The sequence below is a fragment of the Drosophila tropicalis genome, unplaced genomic scaffold (assembly GCF_018151085.1).
Source record: "Drosophila tropicalis isolate 14030-0801.00 unplaced genomic scaffold, ASM1815108v1 contig_845, whole genome shotgun sequence".
NCBI classification, from domain to species: domain Eukaryota; kingdom Metazoa; phylum Arthropoda; class Insecta; order Diptera; family Drosophilidae; genus Drosophila; species Drosophila tropicalis.
Genome location: NW_027173338.1, coordinates 10,744,027 through 10,770,658, shown reverse-complemented (window position 1 = coordinate 10,770,658; position 26,632 = coordinate 10,744,027). Strand labels below are relative to the sequence as shown.

Below are 26,632 nucleotides of genomic sequence, written 5' to 3'. Positions count from 1 at the left end.
ACCCAGCAGCAGGAATGTTAGCTAGCATCACCAAAGAGTTTCATAGATGTCGCTTCAAGGTGGGTATACAAATTATACACACGCACACCCAAACACCCTAACAGCCAAACGCATACATACACTCACAAACAGGCGTTCCATTGTGTAGACAGACAGACAGATTCTCCGGTCATAACAAATGTCCTTGGGTGTGCTCTAACTGTAACTGATAGCCATGTTTACTCTACGGATGCCACCATCCGGACATACCCAACACCTTGACTCTTTTGGCATTCCCTAAATGCGTAAGTGGCAGGTCGCCGCCTTGAATCAGGTGTTAAGAGCAACAACTACAGTTTGTTGCTTGTCTAGCCAGGCTTTTTCGGGGTGCGGGGGGAGCTGTCATGAATTGTGGTTGGGTTGAGGCGGTTTCGGTCTCGTTTTCGTTATCTGCTTGAAGTATCTAAAGTGTCTACTCTTGTGTCTCCAGGTCACTTTTTGGGTTTTTAGTTACATCGAGCGTTTATTCTGTTGTTTGTCTTCTGTAATGACTTTTGGCTCAAGTAAAGTTTGTGAGGTGTGCAAACACATATACACATGTACAAATGTATGTTGTTAAGGTTTTCAAAATTCTAGGATGGATATATTTTTAAAAGGTTTTCGATTTTGTAGAGTAATTTTGATCAGGACTCTCAAACTAAACTCATATATCTAAACTAAAGGAATACAATTAATCTATGAAAATGAAATATTATAATCTGAGCAATTCACTGGGCTATTTAATGTTTATAATGTTAATTCCAATGAACTGTCTTAAACTAATGATGAAAATATGAGTTCGGAACATCTGAGATTTCAGCATCTGTTATGTAAATGTAAATTCTTGTCTAACAAAACCAAAAGTAATTTCAGAATCCTTTCCTTTCTTTCATAATTTCAAATCACTTAGCCAAAACTCGCTTTGAATTCACAATATAAAAGCCACCAAGTCATTACTTTCGATTTGCCTTCATGAGCCCATTTTCTAGGCCTAAATTGTTTTCAATAAAATTGTTTGCATTCTGCAAATGTCTCTTTCATTCGATTTCGGCTTTCGGTTGTTTGTTTGGGACCACAAATTAGCGTAATCAATTTGTAAATTCGTTTTTCTTTTCTCTGACGCAGAGCCCAAGGCATTTTTGGCATTATTACAGAAATGATTACACCTACAATTTAAAAAGGACGAAAATTTATTTGTTTAATTTGCATTTGTTAGGGATTTGCCTATAAATATATGTATGTATATATATATATCGAATTAAATTGACTGTTGTCTGGCTGGTTGTTATTCTTCTTATTGTTGTTGTTGTTGCTGCTGCTCTTAAGTGCTGCGAGCTGTAAACCAATATTTATGTCTACTTTTGTATATACATATATATTTTCTTAGATTATTAATGGCGTCTAGAGGCAAGGCGAAAACAATCATAATATTTATCTTAGTCTGGCATCGATTTTTGCATTGTCTCTGTCTGAAGTTAAACTCGTTTTGGCTTTAAACAAATGTAAAAAGTTAAAATGCATTTCTTTATACATCGTACATGAATGCTTAGGAAATGTTTCTTTAATGAAAAATGTCTAGGAATGAAACTGCCTTTTGAATCGACATCCTTTAAATGTAAGAGTCTAAGAAATCGGTGATCAAGATAAAAAAAAAGTATAGAATTTGAGTACTGCAGGGTAACGCTAATAACATTTGTAAGTTTAAGATTTCACTTTCACTTGAATAAGGTGGTTCGATTGATGGTCCTTTCAATCAGAAAGTTTTGTATCTGTCAAACATTTAAACTTCCCTCCTATTTCATAGCACCCTGCTTCTGAAAGCTTTTTGGAAACGTAAATTGCTTTAGTTTGGTCAAGGGTTTTTAATGATATATTGCCCTCTAGTAGTTGAAAGTTCCAAAATTTGAAATTCCTCTTTCAGTTTTAATTTCCTTGCCAGAATTACAGCAAGTCTGCCAAGTTTTTGATGCATTTTTCATGCAAATGATGTTAGAGAGTATATGTCCATGCCTTTTTCTAATTGTTTACAAAGCTTTAAGGCTCTTCACACACATTCTCTTAGTTTCTTGCTCTATACTAGTGAATAGTCGGCCTTGTCGGTGAAAAAAAAATTCAATTTCCTTTAATCTGCTTCAAGGCATAATCAAATTTGCTTTCACTTCTCTGTTTAGGAGCACATTTTTTCTTCATGTTCTTTTTCGAGGACATAATGATGAATGAAAAGTCAAAGAAATCTCACCAATACTCATGAATGTCAATTTGCAGTCACAGCAAAAGCATGTATGTAGGCATAAAAGAACGCGTAATAATCATATGATATGAAAATGTGAAATTTTTAATACAAAATTGAAAAAATATAAAATATGTTCATTTTACGGATTTACATCTGTCTATATATACATAATTGTTTTAAATTTAGCCGGAAAAAAGGTCTATGTAAAACTATTTTCCAAAAAAAAAAAAATTTCTTATAAATCGCAGTCGGTAGGATTCGAACCTACGCTCCCAGAGGGAATCTGATTTCTAGTCAGACGCCTTAACCGCTCGGCCACGACTGCTTGTTGATCTACTTCAAAAATAGTGGCCCACATTTACTTTCAGTGAAATTTGTTGAAATTTTATTCTATTTTATTAAAAAAAAAAAAAGATAAAAATAATTAAATTACTTGTCCTAGTTTAATTATTATTTTTTTACGCTGATTTCTGAATGGCCTTTTCAGGTTTTAATTCAACCACATGGTATATGTACAGTCAAAACTTTGGCCAAAAGAAACTTCGAAACACAATTATTTCTATTAATAACTCTTAAAAAATACCAATTTAGCATTTAAAATTTGTTTTTCTTTAACAAGTTTATCATCAGATTGATGCAAAATGAAGTTAAATTATAAAATTTTATTGCTCAAATTTTGAAACGTGTCAAATGAATCTATCAATGAACTCAAATCAGTGCGCCAATCATCAAACATATAATAAATTATCTGTAGATTCTTTTATTAATTACCAAAATCTAAGCAAAGTCAATCTACCCGTTTGCAGTATCAATTATTTCTGATAAGTTTTACTCCAAAAATTATTTGTGATAAGTGTTAAGTGCCTTTGGCAGAGATAAAGATGCCGTTGGCACTCCATGCTCTGAAAGAAATCTAATTTGCTTGCCGATTGTCTGTGAAATATTATATACTAGATAATAGCTTTCAACTAGTTAGTTGATTTTAGTTGCCAGTCAGCACTCGATGGAATTGGTTCGGGTGTTCGGGTCGCGGCTGTAGTGCAAATAAAATGGTGACTAATAGATTGAGTCGGTTCTCGGTATAAACATTGGTGACGCATTGTGGCGAATTGTGAAATACAAAACTAAAGAAAATAGAAATGAAAGAGACAACCAAACATTTCGAAAACTTAAACAAATTTAATTTAATTAATATTTTAATGGGATCTCAATCCATTTGCAATTAATTTTATTATAAAAACTGAATAAACTTCTCAAAATGGATAAACAAAGTAAAAATAAAACGAAACTGATTATTGATTTTGGTGCTACGGATTGGCAGATTTGCACAGAAATAGAACGAGATTTATTTTGCAAATCATTTACAAATGCTATTAAAGTGAAATATCAAAGAAGTTAAATTCGGCTATGCCGAAGTTTATATACCCTTGCAGTCCTTGACAATAATAATTTCACATGTTCAAAATTTCTTTTCTGCAACTCAATTCATTAATATACAAACAAAACAATTTTACTCTTCATACTATGTACAATTTGTTCTTCTTCTTCCCTCATTCCCTAAGCAAAGCAACGCACGCATACACATACAGTTTATGTAGCGTTGCGTCTGTGTGTGTATGCATGTGCTCTGTTAACAGATGGTGACGTAGTAGGCAGCAAGCAGAGCTGCCGGCAGCGATTGAACCGATTTATATAGACTGTAACTTGTGTTCTATTTATCCGATCAGGGTCAAATTTTGGGATCTGAGATTTTATATCAAATTCTATTATATTGGTAAATTTCATGGGGATACTCCAATTTTTGCAAAAATTTTTGTTCCAGAGCTATATGATATAGTAGTCCGATCCCAAAGATTTTCATACTTTATCTCACCCGGGTAAAAAAAAGCTCCCAAAAAAAATTTCATCCCGATAGCTCTTAAGATGGCTGAGTAAAACGCGTACGCACCGACGGACAGACGGACAGACGGACATGGCTATATCGACTTAGCTTCTCATGCTGATCAAGAATATATATACTTTATGGGGTCGGAAACGTCTCCTTCTGTGCGTTACAAACATCTGACCAATTTTATAATACCCTCTGCAAGGGTATAATAAAAAATTAAAACGACTAACAATCGAGTGTAAAGTGGGTAAATTTAATTGGATGGATTGGAATTTGAATTGCATCATAAATGCACTTCAAAATAAACTATCTTTGGAGTATTTATCTATAGATATAAAAGGTAAAACAAAATTGAACTTAATAGATGATGAATAAAAACATTTAAGGAATTTTTCACTTACAATTAGATTACACTTTGAAGTGTTTACCTCAACTTCAGCATCTTAAGGAACTTCATTTGAATGTCAATATCCGCACTGATGACTTGATCGAGCTTTGTAAAGCAAATCCAAATTTAAGAGAACTTTTTATGTTAAGTGACGATTTGCCCAATGAATTGGCTGACATTACACAAGATGGCACAACTTTACAGAAATTGGAGGTGTTGGATTTTCAAATGAAACCTGACATTAATGCCGACGACTATGCATATTTGGGCAAACTTCCAAAGCTTTACTACCTTCGTATACGCGGCACACATAAAATAGGTTCCTTAAAGCATCTTTTCAATAATTTATCTAAAAGGAAATCTGAGAGAAATCTACGTTTTCTCTTCTTAGACGAAACCTTATTGAATGCTGAGGAGATTCAGACAATTACTGGGATAGGTTCTCTGGAGGAATTGAAATGTGGATTCTCCCAGTTAAAATGTATTGGGCAACTTTCACAAATGAAACAACTAACCGAACTGCGAATTACATCAAAGCATGATGTTCCTGAAATGTTAGTCCAAATATTGAATATTTTGAAGGAGACCCAATTGAACTATGTATCAATACATTTTCATGATGGTAAAATTGACTATGATAAAACTGCGATGGAACTGACTTGGGAATTGTTTGTGATGGATGTGAATGCCTCTGATTATGAAGTCCTCTCCGAAATGCCTAATCTACTTAGTCTGCATATTACTGGAATAAACTATAAAATGAAATCCCTACTGAATGTCCTTGAGGCTTTTTCTAGAAATTTGCCACAGACTCTTCAACACCTGAAACTTTCGAGCCATCCGCTTAATAATTTGGAAAGGGAATCTTCACCTGAAATCGCATTAAATAGCAGAGATATTTCTGTAATTTCAACCATAAAATCTCTTAAAAGTTTAGAGTGCTCTCTATCAAATGTAAATAATATTTATTTATTAGGGCAACTACCACAATTGGAAAATCTTCTCATAAAAATACCAAGCACCTTAACAAAAGAAGATTCGGATGCATTAAAAAAGTTCTTCAGATTTCTAGCTTCAAAGGTAACTTTCAAACTACTAGATATCTCGGGTGCATCACTTGATTTATCTTTGACTATTGAATTGGTTCAACTGAAGTCGTTAAAGAATCTAAAATGCAGTTTTTCTTGTGACGAATGCATAGAATATCTTCAACAACTTGTTCAGATTGAGTATCTGAAAATTAAATCGGAACATAATTTTGAAAATATATCTCAGTGGATTTTAAAACTTTTAGCATCATCTAAAACTAGTATTAAAATCCACCCAATTACTTATGATAGTTACTGTTCACGCCACCGGGTGAACAGCAGTGAGCGGCGAAGAGCAGTGAGCGGTGAGGAGTGAGGAGGGTTTTTTGATCCTCGGCGTCTACGGTCACACCAGGAGGAGTGACTTGATTTTTTCCAATGGGCACCGCCATCACTAAGAATCGAGCCTTTCACCCGAACACCCGTTCTCTTGCATTTTTTTACGATTTGTTAATCACTTTCAACCCGAACCATTTCCGTGTGTGCCGGTTTACCTGTGAATATTATATAAATAATAAAACCTACATTTAGTTAACCGAAGTTTCTCGTGCGTTTTAATTCACCACTCGCTCACCACAAACTGAAGAAATTGGCACCCGCCAACTCCTTGTATTTCATTTGGATCCTTCCGCCCCCCCACGAACATTGGTCCTTCGAGCCGGATATCCTTCCGCTCCTCCAGCTTGCATCGGCGGAATTCCTGATAAGTACAAAATTTCATTATTCATTTCATTTACATACTACTAAAAGTGTGAGGTTTTCCCGCTTCTCCATAGCGACCTACACACTTTTACATATTGTATGTACATACCTGACCTGTTCCAAGGTTTCATGGTAGTTCCTAATCCTTAGCGTGATTGTCCAACGTTCTCATTTTACATTCCACGATTATCCATTTTCATTTATGTTTTTTTTTTCCTCGCACTTGTCCAAATCCACCTTTTTTACATATGCATTCACATGTACATGTAATTTCCACAGCTGTTTGCCAAATCCGCGTAAAAGTTTAAAAAACAAAAAAAAAAAAATTATTAAAGTGTTATAAAAAATAGGGAAAAATAAAAATCAAAGTGTTCACCGCGTTTTCTTATGTGTTGGAATAATAATCTTTAATGCCAAACTTATTTCCACACGCGCGTATCTACGTACATACATACATCGTCACCTGTTGATGTACGCGCATATGTACATACATATCCATATACATACAATCCCTTCGCACATTTACCACGACACAAAAGGCAAAAAAAAATATTCTTTTTTTTTAAATAGCACTTCACGTATGCACCGCGATTTCTTGCGCGTTCGAATTAGGTGCGAAATTAATTTCCTCACGCGCGTCTTTGGATACCGGTGCACTTGCTTACATACGTACATACATACATATGTATATGCTTACATAGTCATACATTGCACATACATATGTACATATCCACAACGCATAATACATTTCGGTGTCGCGCATTGATTTAACACAACCCCACATCCAATTAAATTACAATTACTTACGTTTTTTTTGTTGTTGTGAACAACGCGTGTGCATACATATCTATACTCACCTGTGTACTTATGCATGTACGTACACACATAGATCAAAGCATCTGTCCATATGCATTGATCGGTTGTTTTATTTGCGCACAACACTCGCTTGTTTTTCCGCACAACACTTGTTCTTGGTTTTTCCGCACAACCACAAAAAAAAAATTATTCACATACATAATTAAACAACAAAATCAAAAACCAAATATATAAACAGCGGCCGACAGCTGTTTTCGGAGTAGTGGTGACACGTGAGTCGAGTCGTGATATCGATAGGCGGCTCAAGCGCGCCAAATTTAAATCACATTATTTCCGATTCTCTTTTTTCGCCTAATTATATATCCGCCCATATTTATAAAACAATACATATATATTTTTCCAGCATTATCGTGCCCACATTTATATATCCGTCCATATTTATAAATCATTTATATAATTTTTCCGGCCAACTTTTTGCGCTCACATATATATATCCGTCCATATTTATAAATTATATATATAATTTTTTCGGCCAGTATTTTGCGCTCATATATATATCCGCCCATATTTATAAATAAATACATATATATTTTTTCCAGCACTATCGGGCCCATATTTATATATCCGTCCATATTTATAAATTATATATATAATTTTTTTCGGCCAGTATTTTGCGCTCATATATATATCCGCCCATATTTATAAATAAACACATATAAATTTTTTCCAGCACTATCGGGCCCATATTTATATATCCGTTCATATTTAAAAACTATATATATATTTTTTCCGGCCAGTATTTTGCGCTCAATATATATCCGCCCATATTTATAAATAAACACATATAAATTTTTTCCAGCACTATCGGGCCCATATTTATATATCCGTTCAGCTTTAAAAACTATATATATATTTTTTCCGGCCAGCCTTTTGCGCTCATATATATATCCGCCCATATTTCTAAATAAATACATATATATATATTTTTTCCAGCACTATCGGGCCCATATTTATATCTCCGTCCATATTTATAAATTATATATACAATTTTTTCCGGCCATTATTCTGCGCACACATATATATCCAGATCCAGATTTATATAAAAACGTATTTTCCTTTTATCCTATACATCTTTGTTTATATATTTCATCCGTGTTTTGTTTTATACGTACTCCCATCGGTAATTTTCAATCCGCATTCGTGCGTTCGTATATTATTCCGCATCTATCCCCATTAAAGAGGCTTCGTTTCCGAGCCACACGCGAGAAAATTCTCCCGCAATCCTGCGGTGCACAGTGAGGAAGTTCTTGCGTCCCCATACAGTCCACTTCTCACTTCCAAAACAAAAAAAAGGGACGCGCACAAACGCGGTGTTCGTCGGTAAGCTCGTCCCCTGAGTATGTCCACGGAGCCGTCCAAGACTGCGCCGAAGTCCAACAGTCTTTCGTCTCCCTCTGCAACTCCGGAGAAGGTTCGGCCTCCGACAACTCCGGTGACCGTGAAGCGTACGGATATTTCGCGCAAGTTCTCGTCAGTTCGCAGCCGCAGCGAATCCCCAAGGTCCCGTCCGTCTTCGTCCAGCTTACCTGAGGGTCGCAGATTCTCGGTTAAAGACTCGAGGGAACACCAAGGTCGTTCCAAGCTTTCAACTCAGACCCAGATTCCGCACGTTGTTGTGACGCACTGTTCTGACGCTCCCGTCACCCGATCCGTATCACAACAGCGTAGAGAACACTCCAGAATGTCCCTTTCCGATTTCGTTATAGCGTGCGACGCATTGACTCTGTTTGAAGCTCGCGAGAGTGAAGCTCTAACTTCTGAAGTGCCCTTGTTTTCCATTAAAATGCACTTAGAGCAGCTCAAATCCCTTTGGTCAACTGTCGAGATGGAATACTCCCGTTGTCACAAGGCCTTGACAATCCAAGCCGACGAGGAAAGCTTGGCAAACATAAGCCACATCAAGGCGAAGCACGAATCCGCTTACGCGGCATATGTGCGATGCGGGACGTTGTTCGGAGAACGCATCGAACAGCTCTCGGTACAGATGACGACTCTTAGGCGTCAGCCAACCGCTCCGTCGGGGCCACCGGGGCATAGAGTTCCTCCGTGTGAGGTAGAGACATTTGATGGCGACAGCCTAGCATGGCCCACATTCCGCGATTTGTTCGCCGCCATTTATATCGCCAATCCGTATTTGTCACAAGTGGAGAAGCTCTATCACTTGAACGCCAAGACGCGAGGGGAAGCGAGAACCATCGTGGCTAAGTCCCCCTGACGAATGAGGGTTTCCAGGCCGCGTGGGAGAACCTCACCGCACGGTACGAAAACAGCCGTCTGCTGGTCATGACTCAAGCCAGACAACTCCTTCAGATTCCCGCGGTGGCACAAGAGTCGGGCAAATCCTTGCGAGAGCTGCAGACCGCGTTTCAAGGGTGTCTTACCGCACTTGAGCGTTCGGGTGTTAGTACTGAGAATTGGGATGTCCTACTTATCGCCATCTGCACTAGTAAATTGCCGAAGGCCACAATCCTCCTGTGGGAGCAATCAGTGCCCAATAAGACTGTCGTCTCAACGTGGTCCGATTTGAACCAATTTCTTACCGATCGGTATCGGGTCCTGGATGCCACCGACGAACATAAGTCGGCCCCAAGTGTCCAAGCCATCCCCATTGGCCCCCGCAAATCCTCTGCAACGATGAAAGTCCAAGCGTTTCCAGCGAAAGCTCAGCTCAAATCGGCGTCTTGCAAGCTGTGCCATCGGGAAAATCACCCAATACGGCTCTGCCCTAGTTTCCTTGATATGCCTGTTCAGAGGCGGCTGGAAACCATTAGACAGCAGGGACTTTGTCTGAACTGTTTTGCCCGCGGTCATCAAGTGAAGGGCTGCTCCAGTGCGCATAATTGCCATACCTGCAAGGAACGTCATCATACGCTGTTGCATCCTAGTGATGTGTCCGTGCCCTCGCCATCCGCTGCGCAAGTCCCACCATCCAGCGTCACAGAGCGCCCGTCCGCGAGCGACCAGCTCACAAATGCTCAAAGTTATTTTGCATCTACCCCAGGCAGAGGCCTTTTAGGCACTGCGATTGTCACTCTGCACCATCGTGGTGTGGATCATCATATTCGGGCGTTGATCGACTCGGGAGCCGATTCAACTTTTCTCTCCGAACGCGTCTTCAGCATGGTCCAGCCCCCTTCTACCCAGTAGACGCCGCGGTTACTGGCATGGGCCAGAGTGATGGAGGCTGCGCCGACAAGGTGTGTCTGCTAATGCTGTCTCCCCCGTGTGACAGATTGAACAAGATTGAGGTCTCCGCCCTGGTCGTATCCAAATTGTCAGGGGCCATTCCAACAGCTCCATTCCTTAATACGGTTCCGACGCAGTGCCTCGATCGCCCCCTGGCTGACCCGTACTACAACAAGCCCGCGCCTATTGACATGATCATCGGTGTAGACCTGTTTCCCCACATCCTCGGAGAACGGATCAAAAAGGATATTGGTGATTTTGTCGGGCTAGAAACCATCTTTGGATGGGTTCTGTGTGGGGCTATCACTCCTGACCCCCCGGTGTCTAGATCCGTTTTCGCGGCACAGACGCGAGTTAGTCCCGAAGCAAAGCTTGATGTACTCCTCACCAAGTTTTGGGAGGTGGAAGACCTTCCCGCAAAGCCGGAAAAGGAGGATGACGCATTCTGCGAGCGGAACTTCCAGGAGACCACCCAAAGGGGAAAGGACGGCCGATATGTTGTGTCCCTACCGTTCAAAGGTCCGAATAGCGTTGACTTGGGCCACTCAAGACCGATCGCGCTGGCTCAATTCCTGCGGAATGAGGCACGCCTTCTCAAGGATCCGGTTCTAAAAACGCAGTACGATGCCATTATTCAAGAATATGAGGAATTGGGTCATATGATTCGGGTGACGCCGCCTCAAGATGGGAAAAACTTCTATCTCCCCCATCATGCGGTGTTTAAGCCCGATAGCACCACCACTAAGGTACGCGTGGTATTTAACGCGTCGAGCCCCTCCACACAAGGCGTCAGCCTCAACGATGTCTTGCACACCGGTCCTACTCTTCAGGCCGACCTCACGCTTCAGGTACTGAAATGGCGGTTCTTTCAATTCGTTTTCAATGCCGACATAACGCAGATGTATCGACAAATCCGAGTCGATCCCAGGCATACCCCCTTTCAGCGGATCCTCTACCGAGACCGCTGCGGCAATATTCAGGATTACGAGTTACAAACTGTCACGTTTGGGGTTAACTGCGCGCCATTCTTGGCGATCCGAGTCCTTTTACAACTGGCACAAGACGTGCAAACGATGTATCCTCAGGCGAGCGAAATCCTTCGGAACTACATGTATGTTGATGATGTCCTTGCCGGCGCTCACACTGAAGCCGACGCTCGTCTCGCCATACGAGAGCTTCAAGCGGTCCTCCAATCTGCGGGATTCCCGCTTCGGAAGTGGACTTCCAATAAGAAGGAAGTACTTCAAGCCATTCCGAGAGAGCACCTGCTGCGAGAGGACTTTCTCGAGCTGGAAGACGCGAGCACCGCAAAAACCTTGGGTATTCGATGGCAAGCTGCTGAGGACGTCTTCTTCTTCACCACAGCGGACCCCCCCCTTGAAGGAGTCGATCTCCAAGAGGCAGGTTCTGTCTCATATCGCTAAGCTCTTCGACCCCGCTGGGTGGCTAGCCCCATTTGTCATCCGAGCGAAGATATTCATGCAGCAAATCTGGCTTACCGAACTGGGCTGGGATGATGCTCTGCCGCCTCTCCTGCTGCAGCAATGGCATGAATTCCTGCAGGATTACCCAGGCCTCAGTCGACTCCGCATTCCCCGTTGGCTAAACACCAGCGATAAGCTCTCGTGGGAGCTTCATGGCTTCTGTGACGCGTCACAGAAAGCGTATGGAGCGGCCCTATATGTGCGGGTTCGGTACGGCAATCAAGTAGACGTCCATTTATTAACGGCTAAGACCCGTGTAGCTCCAGTCAAAACAGTCTCGCTGCCTCGGCTAGAGTTGTGCGGAGCGGTTCTGCTAGCCGATCTCTGGGCGTCGATCGTTCCTGAACTTCCAATCCGACCTGCAACCTCCCAGTTTTGGACCGACTCTACCATCGTGTTGGCTTGGCTCAATAAACCTCCGTGCAGTTGGTCCACCTTCGTGGCCAATCGCGTATCCAGGATCTCCGAAAGCACTAGTGGCCAAAGCTGGTCACATGTGCGCTCCGAGGACAACCCCGCGGATCTGGCGAGCCGTGGAGTCTCCGCGGCCGAGCTATCGGCCAGCAGCCTCTGGTGGCATGGGCCGGACTGGCTCCAGAGAGCCCCCGAGTATTGGCCAACTCCCCATAACGAACTCCCAGACACCCAGCTGGAGCAACGGGTCCAGTGCCACACCACCGCGACCACGCTACTCGAGGACGTCAGCGAACGGTTCTCGAATTATGGTAGGGCTCTACGAGTCATCGCGTACATCCTACGCTTCGCCACCAAGAGGATTTCGACGCCTTCCACGGTTCGCCTCACCAATGACGAACTTCTTTCCGCCGAGCGCGCCTTGATTCGGACCTCTCAGCGGCGGGAATACCTCGCGGAGATACGGGCCCTGGGCGAAGGGCGACCCCTGCCATCATCCAGCACTCTACTCAATCTGAACCCATTTCTCGACCAGCATGGGTTACTCCGCTCCTGCGGACGACTCCGGGCCGCTGAGTCCCTCCGATATGATGAACGTCACCCTATTCTCCTCCCATATAGTACTCATTTCACTCGCCTGCTTGTCGCATTCGCCCACCGCATCACGTTGCATGGCGGCAATCAACTGATGGTGCGGTATTTGCGCACCAAATTCTGGATCCCACGGATAAAGAACATGGTAAAGTCCCACATCAAGGGGTGCAAGGTCTGCATCGTTCATCGTCGACGACTACAGACCCAGATGATGGGTGATCTCCCTCGAGAACGCATCACGTATTCCAGGCCCTTCACCCACACGGGCATTGATTTCGCAGGGCCGTTCGAGATCAAAAATTACACCGGGCGTGCGTGTCTCATAACTAAGGGTTATGTCTGCGTCTTTGTGTGTTTCAGCACGAAGGCAATCCATCTCGAGGCTACCTCCGACCTCACCACTGAAAGATTTCTGGCAGCCTTCTCTCGGTTTGTCGCACGGAGACAATGTCCACAGCGCATTTACTCCGACAACGGCAAAACCTTCGTAGGGGCCTCAAAGGCGCTCGAAAAAGATTTCCTGAACGCCACCAAGCTTGAAATAATGAAGGCATTCCCCCAGCACATCCTATCCTGGCAGTTCATTCCGCCAAGCGCGCCCCACATGGGAGGACTGTGGGAAGCAGGGGTCAAAAGTTTTAAGACCCTGTTTTACAAGTCCTCGTCCACTGTCAAATACACCTTCGAGGAACTTTCCACTCTCCTGTGTAGGATCGAAGCGTGCCTAAACTCCAGGCCAATCTCTCCCATGAGTGAGGACCCAGAGGATCTACTGGCCCTAAGCCCGGGACATTTCCTGATTGGAGGACCACTCTTAGCCATTGCGGAACCGGAAATTCTGGTCGAGCCTATGTCGCTGATCAACCGATGGCAGCGACTAAAGGCAATCCAGCAGGCTTTCTGCCGCCGCTGGAAGAGTGAGTACCTCAAGGAGCTTCACAAACGGAACAAGTGGAAATCACCGACTCGCAGCATCCAGACCGGCGACCTCGTGATCGTGTCCGAAGATCATCTCCCCTCCAACGAGTGGCGCTTAGGGCGAATTGAGCGCACTCTGCCCGGGGCTGACGGCCTCGTCCGAGTGGCTGATGTCACCACCGCGCGTGGGTCTATCCGAAGACCCGTAGCGAAGCTCATTCTGTTGCAAGACAGCAGGAGTCCTGAGTCTAAAACCTTATCGTGACTCCTAATCCCTCTATGTTTCCTCCGAATGTCCTCGTCTCCGTGCATGTTTCTCGTTCCCGTGCATAGACTAATCCACTCCCCCATACGTAATTTCTTTCGTTACAGTTCATTCAGCTCGCCCTTTCATAGCGACATGGCCCCCACGCGTCTGCCGCACCACCGCAGCAAACGAGCTCCACAGGGCACGAACGTGTACCGATGCCGGGTCTGTCGGGGGGTTCATGCACTCCGGCAGTGTCAGCGCTTCCTAAACCTCCGAGGGGAAAAGCGGCTTCGGGCGGTGCTCATCAATAAATATTGTCCCAATTGCTTGGCCCACGAGCATTCATCCGACGCGTGTCGGACTCGCCATGGTTGCCGACGATGCGGGCAAAGGCACCATACCCTGCTCCACATGGCCGACCAACCGCCGAGACGACGTGCCTCCGCCCGGCGTCGCAGCCGATCACCCCCTCCAGTCGTGCTGCACCCCCGCTACAACCCCGTTCCCGATCATCGTCCGACCGCTCCGCTTCCCCAGAAGGCGCACCCGAGATTTCGTTATCCTCCCTGCTCCACGCCAGGACGACGACTGTCCTGCCCACCGCAGTCCTACGGTTGGGCAATGGCTCGAAATCCTTCGAGACCCGCGTCCTTCTTGATGCGTGTGCGGCTGAGAGCCGCATCAATCTCTCCTTTGCCCGGTCCCTGGGGTTAGCTGTGACCACGGTCGGGGTCGACCAAGCCTGTACGGCCGTCCTCGAGTCGAGGTCCGACAAGACGTTCCGACGGAACGTTATATTCCGGGTCGAAGAGGACTTGCTCATCCGCACTCCCATCCGGGAAGTGGCGGCGCCGGTCCGAGAGAAGTTCGCAACCCTGATCCTGGCCGACCCCTACTTCTATCGGCCGGCGTCGGTATCCGTGGTGCTCGGGGCAGACCTCTATCCTGAGGTCATCCAACCAGGCTGTGTGCCCGGTCATAGCGGTACTCCCGCAGCCCAGAGCACCGTGTTCGGATGGGTCGTCTCCGGCTCCTGTGGGATCTAGGCGCTCCAGGACGTTGCCGTCCCCCATCCTTTATATGTCCAGGGTGACAATTGCAACATGTTGCAAGGGGGGCGGTATGTTCACGCCACCGGGTGAACAGCAGTGAGCGGCGAAGAGCAGTGAGCGGTGAGGAGTGAGGAGGGTTTTTTGATCCTCGGCGTCTACGGTCACACCAGGAGGAGTGACTTGATTTTTTCCAATGGGCACCGCCATCACTAAGAATCGAGCCTTTCACCCGAACACCCGTTCTCTTGCATTTTTTTACGATTTGTTAATCACTTTCAACCCGAACCATTTCCGTGTGTGCCGGTTTACCTGTGAATATTATATAAATAATAAAACCTACATTTAGTTAACCGAAGTTTCTCGTGCGTTTTAATTCACCACTCGCTCACCACAAACTGAAGAAATTGGCACCCGCCAACTCCTTGTATTTCATTTGGATCCTTCCGCCCCCCCACGAACAGTTACAATAAGGAACTTTCCATAATACTACCTAATGATGGGACTACAGATGCAACACATTTCGGTCCTTTGGCAAATTTAGAAAACTGTCAAAGACTTTACGTGATTGGAGAATGCAAGTTGGGTTCGTTTTACTCATTGCTGGAAATACTTTCTAAGAGGAAAACTCACAGTGTAATCGAATTAGATTTCAAAAGCATTCCAATCAATCACAATGAGACTCTTCTTATTAGTCAAATACAAACATTAAAAGTACTTAACTGCATATTCTCTGATCCAAGAAGTTTTCAGATTTCCCATAGCCAATTATGTTTTGGCAAAATCAAATTAAGAGATCACAAATTTCCCGTTCAGATATTCGATTTCCTAAATAATTCCAAAGGAATGATAATCATTGAGAATAATGTTGAACAAATTAAACATTATAAAAATCAAGGGAAGTTAATTCTAAACAACATTTCAAATAAGGGAGAAGCTTTTGATGCCAGTAACTTAGCTTGCTTAGGAAATTTGGACAACTTACAAAGTGTTCATATAACAGGTCATCATAAAGATGGCTCTTTAAATGGTTTTTTCCAAAAATTGGCCTCATGTTCTAGTCTAAAAGAACTTATCTTTGATGGGGATGCTGATGATGGCACGTCTGTTGCCATTAAAAATTCTGATCTTATGCAAATTTCGAAAATAAAGTCACTAAGGTATTTGAAATGTGGGTTTCTTGATGCACCAGATGGTGCCATGATGATACAACTTCTAAAACTTCAGAAACTGTCTATTACCAGACATCAAGATGGCTCTTTGTGTCGACTTTTCCGTGACTTTTCTTCCAAAACTTCTACGGCTCTCGATTTCTTGTCTATAGAAAATGAAGGAATTTCCCATGACGAGTTGACTGAAATTGCTTGTATAAAAACATTAAGTAAATTAATATGCCAATTTGTAAAAACAAATAAAGGCTTACCACGGTTGCCGCATCTTACTGAACTCTATATCAAATCACATCAAGGTGGTAGATTATTTACCGTGCCAGGATATTTTGACAATTCAGTCCTTCAAAGCATAACGATTATGGGAGTCCCTTTGGATGTTGAAGACCTCGCTGCCTTGGCACATCATAAATTGTTAAGGAAATTGCATACTAAACTGCAAAGCGTAGAAAATATGGATTTATTATCTCCACTCGATGAGCTGGAAGAACTTCACATTGAATTGACTGAGGACTTTGATTTACCAGTAAAACGGCTGCAATTACTTAACTTCCCTGCAAATATTAAGAAGCTTACAATAACAAACTTAATTATAGGTTGTAATGATTTGACAAAAATATTGCAACTGATGCATCTTAAGTCTTTGAATTGTGTTGTTGATATTGAAGAAAATACGCGTCTATGCGGACTCCATCGATTGGAGGAGCTAAATGTAACACTACCAAAAGAAAGTTCAGTCAAAATCCTAGTTCGAGCATTAACATACAAATCACCATCGATTCTTAAACATTTAGTGATCATGGAAGAATTACTGGATAACGAGGATATGTTACTTCTATCAGAAATCCATTCCCTAAACACTTTAGAGTGCGGACTGCTATGCGATGATTCTTTTAAGTATTTGGCGAAACTTACTAATCTGGAAACATTAATAATAACATCGGATTATTACATTGATAACGTGACCAGTCATCTTTTGAACATATTCAGAAATTGTACAGAGCTTGCATTTATGGACTTAAGCTATTGTGATGAAGAAATTACTAGAGAACTTATTTACAAAATCCTGGATATACTCAAAAACGTTAGAAATCCGTTTCTACAAAATCCTTTGAAGTTATGTGTGGCTGACTATCCCAATTATCCTCATGAGCAAGTAAGTTCTAATGATGTATCCTTAATAAATTTTAGTTTTCCTCTACATGTATCACAAGTAGCTAATTACTTACCTACTTATTTAATATTTTACTATCGGTACAAAATAAATATCCTAAACTTTTTCTAATTTCAGTTTAATTCCATGGGCGAAAAATATTTCATAATTCAAATGAATAATAAATAGAAAATGCTTATAAAAATTATTTAAAATATGTAAGAAAAGATGCAGAACTATGTTGCTCTTCAAAAGAGTTTTCGACTGATTTTAGGAATTTCAAAACTTAAAAATTTAAATACTTACTTTTAAGTACTTATCACTTTCATGGCAAACATACGAATGTCAATGTCAATGTCAATGTTCCATTATTACTTTATTTATTCTTTATTCACTTGTATTCATATTTCATATAATTATACTTCATGTTATTATAGGCCACGTTTAATGTAGTAAAAATAATATAAATAAGAATTGTGTTGAAAATAAACAATAATATTTGTTGAGCCTGAGCCTGAGACCGTGTAAATTGTAGCAGATCTGTTGACTTTTATGTGTCTGGCAGTGTCTATTTGGTCATTTTTATTACAGCACTTATCACAACCTCTGCCATTTGACACCTAGTGCATATATGTATGTATGTATAAAGACTGTCTGTCACTCAAGCGAGGCTTTCATCATGGTTGGTCCGTTTTACGCTCTCCTCTCGGCTTGTCTATCTCTATCTTCATTGATGGACACTCTCTGTACCTGCAATTATGATTTGATGGGTTTTTACTCGACACTGTCACACGTTGCGTATGCGTCATGCACTGACACATGAGGAAATCGTTTCACAACACACCACACCCCCTGGATCTGTAATGAAGTTTCAGACTCAATGCATGTCATTTGGAGCGGATCTGCTAAAAGGTTCAACCCACTGTTCCACTGTCTATGTGAAAAGTTAAAGAAAAACAATTGCAATCAGAGTTGACTTCAGACTACACAGGGTCACCAGGGTCATATAAATTGAGATCATTGTGGTTGTTCTGTTGCAGTCAGTCCTGGACTCCTGGTCACGTAACGTAACAATTTCAAAGTCATTAAGATGCCACTGCAGTTAAGTTTTAAAGGGAAACTTTTATATCTTCTATTGATGCCGCACACAAAAATGCCATCAAAAATTGCCACAAAATCATCATTCAATACACAGATATTTCCCACACACACACACAAGTAGCAAGTCGAATGTGTTACATGTCTTCGTCCAGCTGCTTGCCCCCAAATGGCTTCAGGTAATTGAAATTCGAATGCAACTTTCCGACAAAAGTTCAATTCCACTTTAATGAACAGTTTCTCTGTCTCTCTATTTGCAGGTTTTCATTTCTCAATCTATTCTTTTTTGTGTTGTACTTTCCCTTCTTATTTTGGGCCAAAGTTTGAAAGCTGTTTTTCCCAGTTGAGTTGAGAAAGAAATAAATAAATACGTTCTATTTCTGAGAGTCCTTCAGGCTAAGCATTTGTTTATGCAAGCCTCTCTGTCTGATATTTGCTTTGAGCCAACGTAGTACAATGCAGTTGACAAGGCTTCTGTTCCGTTCTGTTCTCTTCGATTGTGTTTCGAATGCAAAATACACATGTATTTAGAGGCAAATGCTAAGAAATGTGTGTTCTCCTGTGTTTTTGTGTGTGAAATTGCTATTCAAGCAATCAATTTACTGATCAATAAACACACAGTCTATGCAGAAGTTGCAAAAGGTGTTTAGCCTAAGGCTCAATTAATTTTTCATATTTGCAAGAACAAAACAAAAAAGATAAGGCAGTTTATGTTTCATGCATAGTGCACTTTGGTAGAAAATATTCAATAATTGCATTTTAATTGTTTTGCCACTGACAATCAAGCTTGGCCTTGGTCGTTAAGTTGAAGTTATTTGCATATATAATAACTTTTCTGGTCAACTTTAAATGGAATTGCAAACAATTTGTGGTTGCTGTTATTGTAATCAAAAACGATATCTAACATACAATTACCTCAATTTGCTGTTGCCCGAATGTGACGGATGTGTAGCTTGTAAATACCCTTTCTACTATGAATCTGTGAGTTGATGAAAAGAGAGAGCTTTTTAAAAGGTAATGACCATAAGGTTAACATTTCGTTTTCTCTTGAGTTAGAGGACAAATTGCCTTAATCCTCATGAGAAGATTATTCAAATTTCGCCATAAACTCTTATAGGCGTTTTCTCTGTTTTCCATGCGTTCATATGATTTGGTTTATGCCTTCATTAAAGAGTTTTGAGCACTCTACAAAAGCTGCCACAATTTTTGGCATGCAATTTTGTATCTCTAATTTTCCATTTCAATTGATTGGTTCAATGAATTTTAAATGCATTCGCCAAATGCATAATTTTATGTGCAGAGGAAATTTTAAATTTCTATTTAACGTTCGTCATGGCAATATGGCAACATGTTGCGAATAGAGGATACATTTGGGAGGAGAAGGGTATAAACTTCAAGAGCTGGGAAGCATTTTTGTGACAGCTTGACATATTGTGATAAATGATATACTCTATATAAATGAATATAAGCTCAACGAGTTTTTGTTTTCGCTAGAGAGAAAGATGGCTAACGAAATGGGATAATAATAATATGGAAAATTTTCATTGAGAAATATATAAACAATTTTGCAGCAGAAATAGAATTCTTCTTGCAGTCTGCCTTTAAAATAACTTTCAAGCAAAACAATATATGACACTCAAAGCAACATTTTGTTGTTAAAATAATGAACACTTCAATATGTTCTTAAATATAATTGTTTAATCGCTAGATATCTTATTATTTTCAATCAACACATCTGCATTTTTGTGTGCCAATAGTAGAAACATTAACAAAAAATACTCATCTAAATTTAAGTTTACTTTATGGTGTTATAATAGCATTACTCACTTATATTCCAATTCATTTAGTCTAACTAATAATTTAAAGATAAAGGGAGAGAAAAAACAATAGTAATAAAGTTACTTTTGTTTCTTTTAACTTCTTGTGCAAAACTTTTTGATTCGAAAAAACAACTGTTATCTAAAACGAAGTCTCTCTTATCAAATAGAAACCTAAATTCATTCAATAGAATATTAGACATTTTTGGAATGATAAATTAGTGTCCCAGTTATGCAATCAGGACTTGTTTTCATCAATGATCGAAACCTATATCTACCTGTGCTCCTTTCTTCATTTTTAGTCAGCGGCATTTGGGTACTACACAAATTTGACTTTTAGACTGGTTTTGAATAATACCTCGTCTATGGCAAGGGTATACACAATTATATTGCAATCGTAGTTAGTCTGGGTCTTTGGCCTCTTTTCCTATTTGGTTTGCTTTTTGTGCCGTTTTGTTCAGCCTTTTTTCAAGTTTTTGCGCCATGCTCCAATTATGTTGTGTTATTCTTGAATGTTAATCGAGCGTGTGAATTGTTCACATTGTCAGACAACGTGCCTCCTCCTCTCCCTTGCTCTCTCTCTCTCTCTCTCTCTCTTGTCCTTTTTGCTATTCGCCGACTTCCCACTCGCAATATACAAACAAAAACAAATGAAATCGATATGGGCAAATATGAATTCATTGGACTGTGAGAATGAGCATACCTATGAATCTAGTTGTATGAATGTGTATTGGGTGTATGTGTGTGTGTATGTGTGTGTGTGTGGGTGTAAAAGTATATATAAATTGGTGTTTGTTGGTTGTTTGGTAGAATGGAGTTGGAAACTTCAGCTTATTTGTCTATGTTGTTGCTCACGTTTTCACAAATATCAAATAAGTATGCTATGTGTTTGGTCCTCTTTTTGTATTTGGTCTATTTATTACGTTTGTCTGTCAACCCACTTCCTGCTATGGATATCTATGAAAATATGTATTTATGTGTCAGCATAAATTGTTTCTTCTAGCATAAAATATATGAGAATCTCAATGTTGCCAAGGTAATTTTCTCGACACTTTGTTGACACCTTTTGGTTAGTTGTTTTCTGTTTGCAAAGAGCTCATTAAACTGCAAATGTCGTTTGAATGTGTGTCATACTATTTGAGTAGGCAAATTAGTAATATGAGTAAATATATGTACATAAAACTCAATATTGATCTAGCTCATGCAAATAAATTGCAAATGCATCAAAGAATCTAAATTAGTTATTGATACATATAGCTAGATTATGTATGAGGTAACAAAAACAATAATTATTTGATTAGAAACGATTTGTGGCACTTGAATTCTAATATTTAAGTTAACTTCACTAAAGGACATTCTGAATAGCAGTAACGGCACTTTTAGGCTAGTCAATAAACCGTTAATTCGAAACATGTTATTACATTTGAAACCCAAACACAGATATATGGAAACATGTTTTCTGTACTTTGTACTATATTCAACTTACTCTCTCAACTCGCCGCTTACTCTCTCTTTGGTCTAAAATGAAATGTGTAACTATTATTTATAGTTCAGCCAAATGGCTGGGTATGGCCAGCAGTTCTGCTTATCTTAAACCATAGCAATGTGGGTGTAGCTACAACAACGACAACAATATCAGGCGCAATAACAAAAACAACAGTCACGGCCACGGCAACTACCACACGGACATGGAAGAGTTTTTCCTGATGTCTCTGACTTCCACTGGGTCAAAACAGCAACGAAAAAATGAAAGCAATTTTTCAAAAGCGGAAACGTTTGTTTACTTGCTCGACCAGAGTTGAACCGGAAGAGAACCTCAAACCCATCTATACCATACTCATCCGGCCATTGCATTTTGTGTGTTGTCTGCTTTTGCCAAAAATTCAATGCGGTTTTTACCAACAAACTACACACACACACACACACACACAAACACACACTAAAACGAAAGGGCCTTCACAACAACAACAAATTTCTGGGCGGTACCCGACGCTTTTCTCAATGTTGTCCTTGCAGCCTTTCCTGCGCCCATTCCAAGAATTTGGAATCCATTGAAGGTCGATATTTAATTAAAAGTTGCAATTAGTAAATGGAATAATTTTTTTGTGTTTTTTACTGGTTTGTTGATAAATTGTTAGCTGGTGCGTTGTAAATCAATAGAACCCATTAAAAAGATATCCAAGGGGAGTTTTCAATATCAGTTAATTAATAACCATAATTTTATTTGCACTAAGTATTCCAAAAAAATAAACTAAATTAAACTAAACTTTGGATGAAACGAAGTTTATTTGCCCTAGCAAGTTTAGAGAGTAATTCATTTATGTTTTCTCCATCAACATAATCTTTTATTTATATAAGTATTTTATTAGATTAAGGCAAACTTTATCTTATTTATTCACATTAAAAACATTTTTACAAGCCTTTCGCATGAGATTAAGTATAAATTCCTGAAGAATATAATATATAAAAATTAGTATCCACTCTCTGTCAATGACTCTTAAAAGTTAATCTAATATTTCTCTCGGAAAGAGTATTTTGAAAATTCATAGACCACAAATTGTTTAAATGTAAATAAACTAATGTATAAATCAAAGCAAATAAAATGAAACAAATCAAAAAATGAAATTTATATGAGTATTAATTAACAATTTTTCACTTGATGCAATTTTAATTTGTAATACAATTAATTTGAATTTATTTCTTTTAGTTTCCCAGTCCATTTGCCATTTGCACTGGGGGAGTGGCATAGAAATGAACAATCAACAAAACCAACTAACGAATTTGTAGGGAAAAGCAATTGCCTTGTCTCTGGTTATGTCACCATTGGGATTCTTTTTTTGTTGTCTCCAGTTTTTCAACTATTTGTTAACGAAAAAATTGTTATATGCTTTGGTTTTCAGCTCTTGGGAATGTGACATAAAATATTAAAGATCAAATGTTGGGATTAACTAAAGTTTTTGCGGTCTAATATTTATTTAACCGAAAATCGATTATGTTGTTGCATAACAAATTGGATTCTAAATGAATTGAGTGAATTTAGTTGGTAAACTGTGACAGATTCGTGAATGCCACAAAATGCTAATATAAATGCATTTATTTCCCATAATTCATAATCAAATGTTTCATAATAACATATGTTTTGCGGCTTGTTGTTGCAGATTTCAACACGAAATAAATTCTTTAAATTTAAAATCAATACAAAACAAACTAAATCAAATGTTCATGCCACTGGCAACTCATCATCAGCTCCATTGAGTGAATAATCGAGTTTCAATGGTCTGACGCCTTGAAGTATGCCGCAGAATTTATATTTTCAAAACAAGTTCACCCTGTGCACTCTGCAGATTATATCGAGGCGAAAAATTGCATAATTATCATAATTTATATAATCCCAGTAAGGAGTTCACTGGGACAAACAGGCGACTCGAAGCTCCAACAACAATCAAAAGAACCAAAGAGGAGAAACTTTGTTTTTTTTTCGGCCAAACTTGAAGAGTTTTTTAATGTCTTTTGAGGCGAAGCATTTAAAACAACCATAAAAAGCGTTTTATTGTCTCGACTTGGATTGCCTCTGTCTGCGTCCTTACTCCTCCAGCGTGCCTTTTCGCCATTTCATCTTCCCTCCCACATAGTCAGACTCAGTTCTTTTTCACTCTTTGCGCCAGCTGCTCGACAAAAGTATTTTTCCCTCTACTTTGCTTTTGACGTGGCTTTTGTGCGCCTTTCTTTCTACTGCTCTTTTTTTTTGTTTGCGGGGCCTGGCAACAAAAGGAGTGTTAATTAAATTAAGGCAAATGCTCAAGGGTCGAAGTATTATAATAATCAGGATATAGAATCAGGAAAACTAATCAGAGAAATAACAAGAGAGTGTGCATAAGTGTGTGGGTAGAATTAAAGGTGTACGTTAAATGATTGCTAATAAATAAACGACTATTGATTGGGCAAATACTTTGGATTAAGCTGGAATTAACTGTTTTGGCAAATATGAAATAAATTATTCAAATAAGCTTTGGAAGCATTGCGAAACGTGTGAAATAAAAAGTTTGTCCTAGCAAACCCGATTTTCTTATACACTTTCTAAGCTATCAGACCTTGAATAGTTGTTTTTTAACGATAACCTTAACTTAGCAACTTTCTTCTCCTGATAACATATCTGAGAATTCGTAGAAAGAGAGCATACCAGTTAAAGAAGTTTAAGGTTGGACAGGAGTTCAAAGAGTTCCTTTCCTTTCACTTATGTTGTCTGTACGTACATTTAGCATTTCCCATATGAAAGAACTAAAAGCTTAAATTAAAATACACAAAACAAATCTCCGACTTAAAGAAATTTAATTCAAATTCTGCATACCATTCAAATTTATATGCCATGACCCTTGAATTGAACTCTCTAATCTGGCCTTCGTCATTCAATGCTAAAAACCAAATTCTTTACTTACGGCCTGAAAATTAAGTTTAAATAATTTATTTTAAGTCCATTTAATTTCCTGGCAACACAATGGCTAAACATTTTTGAGGGTGTCATTTGAGCTGTGTGTCCCTACTTCAAGCATAACCCAAATAACAAAAAAAAAAAAAACCCGAATTTTACTTGAACTTGACAACTGTCATTTGTCCTGCCTAATACGGCATGTGACCAAAGTCATTAGGCATTGACTTTTTGGCCCAACTTGGGGATCAATTCCTGGAGAAATGAGGAAAACGGGCAAAATGATGGGCGAGGAGGGGTTGGAGGGCACACAAACAATCTCACACATGTTTACATTTAATCCACTTTTATTGCAGCTTTGCGGCACGACCCCTAATTCCAGCCATCCCCTAACCGGAAAGCCGGAACCTCGAGCTCAGTTATTATGCTGATTGTGTTGACATACTCGTTCGGTGTTGTTGTTGTTGTCGATGTTGGGTGCTGTTTGTTTTGTGTTGGTCCAGATCCTATGGCCCCCATGGCCAAGTTTTATATATTTGTTGGCCCTGTGCTTTGTCACTAAATATTTTATAAGCGCTTAGGTGTGCCATGTTCTTACCTTGACCGAAACGACCAAAGACGACCATCGACATCGACCCAAATAAATAAAAATTCAATTTTATTTTTATATACCTACATATCCCATATACATAGCTACTCATGGACTAGATGGAGATCCATTCGAGACCATTGGAATCAACTTTTGGCTTAGTTTGGTCCAAGAGACGTGCCCTGACTTGTGATTTGCGTATGCCAGCAACAAAATTCTAAAGTCTTAAACTTTCTTCTGCTTTCTTTCAACATTTTATGACAAATTGATTACCTTGTGGCAGAGTAAAAGTTTGTAACTCATTCGACAGCTGTCAAGTGTTTTCTTACACTCTAAGTTACTATTAGTTAGGGGCTAACCCTTTTTAATTTAATCAATGCCAACAAATCTGAGTGATATTGAACCCTTGATATAAATGTAAAACTTTTGCAACTCGATGGCTGATTGTCAGACAAAACCTTTTTGACATTTTTGTTGTCGCTAAAAAGTGCAAGTTAAGCACATTCACAGGGATCGTTCAACTCATTTTTGTCATTTTGGCACTTTGTCATTAATGTCTAACAATGTCACAGTTGTGACTCGAGCAAAAATGTTGTTCAAAACTTTAAGGAAATTTTCTTAGTCATTGAAAGAGGACCCATTCACTCCTACTTATACGCATGCACACACACACACGTATAGAGCCAATTCAATGACCAGCAATTTGCCCTTCTGCCATTATTATATCAACTGAGATTCTAATGAAAGCATTACCGCAGAATAATCCTAATAGAAATGGTTTTCGCACACCGAAAGGCTTAGGGCATTCCTTTGCATCCCACCAGAGTTGTGTTTCAGCCCATTATAGATAATGACAGGACAGCAATTAGCTATAGTGCTATCCATTGTGTACTAAGTCAAACCGTAGTTGAAACTATATTACTCTAAGCAGTTTTGGCATACCATTTAGCCGACTTCAATTCAGAACGTGTGTTTAAATTTCCAATTTAACATTCATTTTGTATTGTGCTTTTTAAGGAATTTCCAAAAAATATATGAACAATCAATTTGGCTAGCAAGCAGATAGATTACTTTTTGTGTTTCTTCTTCTTTTTGCACTTGTTAGCTTCCGTTTCCGTTTTCTATAGCTGTAGGACTGTGCCAAATGGCTTTTGTCTATGTATGGTATTAAAGTATATCTATATTCACATACGAACTCATGCCAATGTATGTGTGTGTGTGTGTGTGTGAGTGTGTGCATACATATGCAAATGCATATTTGACATGTAGTTTAAGTTACATTGTCTTCGTTG

General features: G+C 39.9%; 1 protein-coding gene and 1 non-coding gene across 3 annotated transcripts; one reads left to right on the top strand and one right to left on the bottom strand.

Moving 5' to 3' along the window:
• Positions 1-2,494: 2,494 nt before the first annotated feature.
• TRNAS-AGA (transfer RNA serine (anticodon AGA)) lies at positions 2,495-2,576 on the bottom strand. Its single transcript has one exon. It is a non-coding gene; the product is annotated as a tRNA-Ser (tRNA).
• A 698-nt stretch (positions 2,577-3,274) lies between these two features.
• On the top strand, positions 3,275-15,446 carry LOC137581453 (uncharacterized). 2 transcript variants are annotated; one of them, XR_011033161.1, is made up of 4 exons: positions 3,275-3,303; positions 4,342-4,479; positions 4,547-6,322; positions 14,162-15,446. XR_011033161.1 is itself a non-coding variant. In XM_068295691.1 (3 exons), the coding sequence occupies exon 3, from the start codon at positions 14,420-14,422 to the stop codon at positions 15,083-15,085; it is 666 nt and encodes a 221-aa protein (XP_068151792.1). In that variant the 5' UTR covers positions 4,180-4,479; positions 4,547-6,322; positions 14,162-14,419; the 3' UTR covers positions 15,086-15,446. The 2 variants fall into 2 exon arrangements, 1 of the variants encoding a protein (XP_068151792.1); XM_068295691.1 differs by lacking the exon at positions 3,275-3,303 and having other exon boundaries at positions 4,180-4,479.
• The last annotated feature ends 11,186 nt before the right edge of the window (positions 15,447-26,632 follow it).